The sequence below is a fragment of the Ochlerotatus camptorhynchus genome, unplaced genomic scaffold (genome assembly GCF_037179485.1).
Source record: "Ochlerotatus camptorhynchus isolate MF236.1 unplaced genomic scaffold, CSIRO-AGI_Acam_v1.1 ptg000230l, whole genome shotgun sequence".
NCBI lineage: Eukaryota > Metazoa > Arthropoda > Insecta > Diptera > Culicidae > Ochlerotatus > Ochlerotatus camptorhynchus.
This window is the reverse complement of record NW_027040720.1, coordinates 1,277,641-1,284,705: the sequence shown is the minus strand read 5'-3', so window position 1 is coordinate 1,284,705 and position 7,065 is coordinate 1,277,641. Positions and strand designations below refer to the sequence as shown.

At 47.5% G+C, this 7,065-nt stretch overlaps 1 protein-coding gene across 1 annotated transcript in view; it reads right to left on the bottom strand.

The window, feature by feature from the left end:
- Window positions 1-2,577: 2,577 nt before the first annotated feature.
- Window positions 2,578-7,065, bottom strand: part of LOC135704072 (uncharacterized) — a 45,555-nt gene continuing 41,067 nt past the window's right edge. The window contains exons 4-5 of the mRNA XM_065225498.1: window positions 5,300-6,999; window positions 2,578-4,970 (exon numbers count right to left, since the gene is read on the bottom strand). Coding sequence (XP_065081570.1) covers window positions 4,075-4,970; window positions 5,300-6,999 — 2,596 coding nt within the window. The 3' untranslated portion in view covers window positions 2,578-4,074. The remainder of the gene's footprint in view (window positions 4,971-5,299; window positions 7,000-7,065) is intronic.

Here is a 7,065-nt window from a genome sequence, read left to right as displayed (position 1 = left end):
GCATTTCCTTGAAGCCGAAAACCTGCTAGACCATCGACAGCACGCCTTCCGTCAAGGGCATGGAACGTCAACTTATTTCGCAACATTAGGGGAGGTCCTCAAGAGTGCCAACGATAGCGGTCTCCACACCGAGATCGTCTCGCTGGATATATCGAAGGCCTTCAACAGGACGTGAACGCCCCTCGTCTTAGAGCAGCTTGTCAACTAGGGGCTGTGTGGACCCATGGTCCACTTCATCAAAAAATTTTTGACCGACCGCTCTTTCAGAGTCGGCAACACGAGGTCCCAGCTTTTCAGAGAAGAGACGGGCGTCCCACAAGGTTCAGTTTACATTTTCGTGTATGCTGACGATGTACTCATCGTAACTACCGGCCCAACAGCAGCACGTAACAGGATCAAGGCCCAGGCAGCAGTCTCCGCTGTAGCCAGGTGGGCCAGCGCGGTAGGTTTCCAGCTTTCGGCCACCAAAAGCGTCAGGTGCCACGTGTGTCCATCCCGGCACCGTGTCAGCGGGCCACCTATTAAAGTTCAAGGCCAGCCCATACCACTGAAGAAGACGGTCCGTATTCTGGGGGTACTTGTTGACCGGTCACTCAACTTCGAGCAGCACCTTAAGGCGATCAACAACGATTGCCGCAGTAGGATCAACTTGATCCGTACCATCTCTCGCCTCCACGGGTCTAAAAATCGCGACACTCGTACGGTCTTGAAATGACGTGCATCGCCACCGAAAAGCTCGTGCAAATACAAGCACCAACTTTTAACACCTACGTTCGGATTGTCTCCGGTCTTCTTTCGTCAACACCCGCCAATGCCGCATGCATCGAAGCGGGTATTCTGCCCTTCCGCCATCGTATAACCAACAATCAATACGAAACCAACGATTTTAAATTGGCTCACTACTTGACTAGCCTATTGGTCCCAAGCAAACGATTAACGTACCCCATTCTCCTTCTTCTTCTTCTTCTTCTTAGCATTTCAAGCTTATTGCATATCGCATACTAGCTTATTGCGTGCTCTCAACTTAGTGTTCTTGATGCACTTCCACAGTTGTTAATTGAGAGCTTTCGATGCCTGTACCATTTTTGCATTGATATGATTGTGTGTCAAGTCCAATCATACTTCTATGCCCAGGGAAGTCGAGAAATTTTCCAACCAGAAAAAGTCCTAGACCGAACCGGGAATCGAACCCAGCCACCTCCAGCATGGTCTTGCTTTGTAGCTGCGCCTTTACCGACTGAGCTAAGTGAGGCCCTGCAGGCAGAACCCCCCTCCCATTTTATAGAGATGAACTAGCCAACGGCTAAAAATCTCTCTAATAAAGTTTAAAAAAAACGTCCTGTTTGTTGCCCTTCTTGTGTACTGGAAACATGTGCGCTAGCTTCCAACAGGATGGGAAAACGCCGACGTCCACAGACCGTTGAAAAACGTGCAGCAGTGGAGACAACAAACTGTCCAAGTGCGTTTTGAGGAACGCCGATGGAATTCCGTCAGGACAACTTGAGTTTCGAGGAAGCCGTGGAAAACATCTCGTGATTGATATTAATTCTGCTCATGGTTTGGCCAGAGAGTGGTACGTAGCTGGCAGTTCTACCAAAATAGGTTGCCAGTCGGGTATGGTCGTCACTCAGTCTCTCGTCCGTGAAGACACTAGCAAATTTTTCAGAGAACAGCTGACAGATATCTTGCGTAGATGAGGCCACGTTACCATTATGTGTCATAGACGACGGCAGACCAGCTTCATGACGTTGTTCGTTGACAAACTTCCAAAACTGCTTGGGACGTGACTTAAGCTTTCTCTGCAGTCCACGTCGATACTGACGAAAGCACCGTTTCGCAACTCGTTTGTATTCGTGATTGATCCTGACATAGTGACGTTGAAGGGATAGTGTGTGGTGCTTGGTGAATTTCCTAAGAGCGGCTCTCTTTCTGGATTTCAGTCGACAAAATTCGCTCGTATGCCATGGTGGATGGGTCGTATGATGCTGAATCATTACCAATAACTAAAGGAGGATAGTGTGGAACAGTCTTTATAAACGGAGAAACAGCCATAGACAAATGCGGAGAAGTATCCTGAGCGGTGACAAAGCAAAGGTCTAAGCTACGATTGTTCTCATTAACCACGTGGTTGATTTGCTTCAGAGTGGCGATACTGTAATGATCCAAAAGGCTTACAGCTCCAAAGTGAAATGTAGAACTGTCGTGGTCCGGATACAGGAATTGCCAAGAAATTTGCCGGTAGATTGAAGTCGCCAATGATTATCATCTCGTCAGCAGCTGTAGCGATCTCCATTCAATCCAGATCGAGATCCAGATCCAAAATGTTTTTCTTTCGCGGCAATAACAATCGACTGTAAACATTATTGGCAGTGGTGCCAGATTTGATTACAAAATTTGCTTGTCATGCGGCGGAAGGGTGTTTGCATTTCAAGTGTGTCGAAGTGTTTTTTTCTGTGGGTGTTAGCACAGAGTGACTTACCCCTTTGGGCCTAAGTGATGTTCGATCAAATTAAAACGCATATCTTTTTGTTTTCTAAGATAAAGAGGTGATAAACCGTAAAGTAAGTTTTTATTTCAATCATTTCTTTTTGTGTGTGAAATATTATGCGCGCATCGAGTAGGTTATCGTCTGTCTTGCGTCTTGCAGGATGTGAATATCTAGCTCTTCACCATTCTCTTCTGCTGTTTTTGATAAATCCGGATGCACGCTATTACATCTTATTATTTTTTTCTTTTTCTTTTCTAAACCACACGTACAAAGTCTTGCTTTTAATTCTATGCATGTAAGTGTTAATGTACAGCTATAGTAATAGTTTTTAATAGTAATATAATAGTATTAGGTATATGATTAGCAAATCACGTACATACGGTCATCAATAGTCAGGATTTTCTACTCACTGTCGTTGATTTTCACCAGATAGGTTCAGTAGTAAATGGGCCTCTTAGCCGTATTGTTTTTTTTTATCTGTTAATGTGTGTGTGTGTGTGTGTTTTCAGTTTGTCCAAATTTGAGTGCTGGATAGTCTTTTAGGGACGTCTATAGTTACTCAATCGTTTCGGATATTCTATTGCATTTGTTTTGCTCTACTAGAGGGATATTTTCATCTTCTGTCTCTTAAACGTTACCACCTAATATTGTATGCATTTTTAGGATTATCACTAAAAACACATCGTAATCGGTATTGTTAAGTTTTTTTTTGTTTGATAATAAATGTTTGTCTCCTTCCTTGTAAATTCTTAGTTTCATACGATTTATAATGGGTGGAGAACGGCTTCAGTCCCCCGAGACACTATTCCAAGTACTGGATATTTCAAGCTGAACAATGCATTAGGTCCTAAGTAACATTGACAGATTCTTTTCGTCGACTCTCGGCCATGTTAAAACATTCCCAGCTATTTTCAGCACACAGATCGATGAAAGAAGCTATTATCCAGCTTCTAATACTACAAACGCGGTTATGTACCCAAGTTATTAACGGAAGAGAAAGACGATAAAGAGAATCGATCAATGTTACTTCGAACCTAATGCATTGTTCTGCGTGATTTCTAAGAAAATTAATCAAAGATCTATCCAAAAGATGCTTTATGATGTGAGCCATCATACTGAAAAATAAATGTGCGTTGTAAGTTATTGTGTACCCCATGCTTGGAATAGGGTCTCGGGGGCGGGTCGAAGCTGTTCTCCACCCAACTGCATTCTCTCGTCGTCTAATAGTTGAAAGAATTTTATTCTTATGCAACTTATTGAAATGTTGATTTTTATAACATTCGCTCTTTTTTTCATATCGCAGATTAATCATACGTGCTAATAGGGGGGAAAAGTAACTTAAAATTAAACTATAGGATAAAATTCGACGCAAAGAAACATTAAAGTACTGAAATAAACAAATGGAATGACGGAAATTGAGGTTATGTACGATGCAAACCGCCATAACCTCAACCACCAGTCTTTACCAGACGGTAGATGGCTCTCGAAAAGGGGTTTAACATATATGTATCAAACTTAAACCCACGTACGCGATAGGGTATATCCTCTAAATACTTCCAGAAACTCACGTCACATCAGAAAACGGCTTACTCGCTATCCGAGTCATCACAGAAGTGCATGCGGTAGTTTTTCCGAACACGGGCAACCTTCTGATGGAATAGCTTGGTGCCCAAATCGTTGCCAGCCGCTTGGCTGCCGCTCGTTCCGGGCAGTGCTTCCAGGTAGTTCCCATTGCTACCAGCGCCGTCCGGAGTTCCACCGGGAATCGATTTCGCCCCGGATGGCATCCCATTGGTCGATACGGAACTGCACGGTCCCGTAGCGATTCCACTGTCCGGCGTGTGGTTTAGCAGTTCCCGGTTGTAGTCGGGGAACTTCCGGCCGCTAGATCCGCCTGGTTGGTCCTGATTGCCGGCCGCGTGACCATTGCTACTGCCGGTGGCAACCGCCGATGCTATCAATTTCTTCTTGTTGTTGAAATAGTCCAGGAAGCTGTCGTTACTGGAGGAACAATCGTAATCGTAGCTGCTGGATAGGCGCGAGTTGGATCGACTCGAGTAGGTGTGATCGTACACCTGATTGTACGAAGAGGACGACTCATTCTGGTCCTGACTGGTAGCGGTGGCGGTGGCCGCCGGCGCTTGGTGGGATCGCTTCTGTCCGACTCCACTGGAGCCATTCTGGATTGCATTGCTGATGCTGATGTTTCTATTGCTAAGGTTGATGCTGACTCTATTGCTAGTGCTGTTGTTGTGGTTTACGTAGCTACTGTTGTTGTTGCTGTGATCTAGGATGTTGTTGTCGTTATGGTCTACGGCTAGCACCGCAGTTGAATTCGATGGGATTTCGAAGTGGTTGATCGGAGACGTGATCACCCGGAGCATGTTGTCCGGCGAGGCCGGATGTTCCGGGATCGATGGGTCATCGTCCGAATCGTCGTCGTCGTCGTTGGTGGTGGTCGACGCAATGTGGAAGAGCAGATCTGGAAGTGAAAAGTGATCACAGATCGGTAAGTACGGGTGACAGGATGTTCCTGTCAAGCCCCCTTGCGAAAAGAAAGCGAGGGTTGTACTCCCCCATTAATTCTATCAAAACAAAGTAGTCATTCCATGGCTGACCCCCCAGTTAACAGTCAATCCCCAGAACCAGTGATGGATCGCTCCTTTGGGACTTCTTCATTACTTTTTAATTTAGAAGATGGATTAACTGAAAATTCAGTTGGATTTCACGCAAGCATTCTATACTAAAAAGTAATGAAAAAGTCTCAAAAGAGCGATCCACAAACATCAACCAAAACCAAAATCTACTCACTTCTTCCATTCCCGGTCAGTCCCGTGCTCGTGCTGGGCGTATCCATGCCGGTGTATGTGCTACTCCTGCTACTGCCAGCGACTCCACCACTCCTGCCAGCTTTACACAGTCCACTCGGGCCGGCTCCATTATTGAACCCACTGCCACCCACTCCCGGTAACCCCCTGGACGTCGACGGCAAACTGCCCATGCCGTCCCCGCCGCTCAGCTTAAGCTTCTTCGCCGCCGAATGTTGCTGTTCACTATCATCCGCATCGTCGTCATCGTCCGAGCTGGATTCCTCGACCCGTGTACTCGTGTTCGAAGTGGACGACGGAGTTCCCTTGGATTTCCGCCGGAAAGTCCTATAGACCGCCAAGTTCAAATTCGTAGTCTGCAGTCGACGCTTCTTCGTCGACTTGGGAACTTCCGAATCGCTCGTTTGCTCGTGCGAAACCGGTCGTTTACTGTACTTGCTGGTGCTCAACCGTCGGTTCCGTTTGCCGATTCCTTTCCTTGTCGTACGCAACGCTCCCAAGCCCGGCCGTTTCGGTTGATTCCTCAGCCCATACTTGCCCTTCGTAATCGTGCGGCGGTTCAGCACCCGCGTGTTTGCCGTTTTCAGCGCCAACCGTTTCAAACGATTCCGCTTTGTGGCGATCAGATATGCAATCCGGTTGCGATACTTTGTCCGCTGAGCCACGTCCCCCCTCCGGTTTGGATGCTGACCTCGCAGCGGAATATAGTTCTGAACCGACTCCGTATCGGACGTCTGCGTCGTATCCGGTCGGGACGACTCGTTCTCATCCGAACTGTGTTCCGATGTCTGATCCGAAGTCTCGGTATTCCACCCTTCGATCTCCTGCTGAACCAGATAGTCGAAGAATGCCATCATCCGTGGATCCTCCAACGTCGACTGGTGACTGTAATCGTGAGTCATGTTCAATGAAATGTACTCCTCGTTGGTGAACACCTCCCGTGGATTCTCTGGCCCCGTTGCTTCCTCAGTCAAACTTCCACGCCACGAGGTCAGCTCGAACGGGGTCCACAGCTTCACAATTTTCTCCACCCCGGACGAAGCAATCAGACACTTCTGCGGATTGTAACGCACCTGATTCACAATTGACCTGTGCCCATACAGAACCATCTGGTTCTGATCCACCCACTGGTCCGTATCGGTCACATCGGCATCCGTCACCCGCCACACATACAAATTGAAATCATCCGACCCGGACAGCACAAACTGATCATTCTCTCCCGCGAAGCAGCAGCTCTTCATCGTACAGGAATTGTAGTAATCCTGATGGTAGAACTGGCAAATCGGTTCCGGTGAACCCGTCGAGTACAGTATCGGTGGGAGACGCCTTCGCAGTGCCAGCACCTGCGTTCCCAAGCTATTGAACCGTACACTCATGCAACTCTGAGCGGCATTTTCCCCTCCGAAGCGGATGGTTGGCATCTTGGGTGCCCGTAGATCCCACAGCGATGCCCCTTCCTTGGCGTTTGCCGTCACGATGAAGCCTGCGTCCAGCGGATGATGCATCACGGCATGGTACGGCGAACGGCACCGCGATACGCACATCACATCCGAACCATCCCGCAGATCGAAGATCAGAATCTTCCCGTCCTCGCCGGCCGTGGCGAAGATGCTATCATTCGAAGGATCTATCGATAGGCCGTAGACCGGTTTGCTGTGCAGGAACACGTCTACCGATTCGCGTCTGCGGGAAGAAAGAAATCGAAAGGTCAATTGTATGGATACAATCTTGCACGCCAGACTATGACGT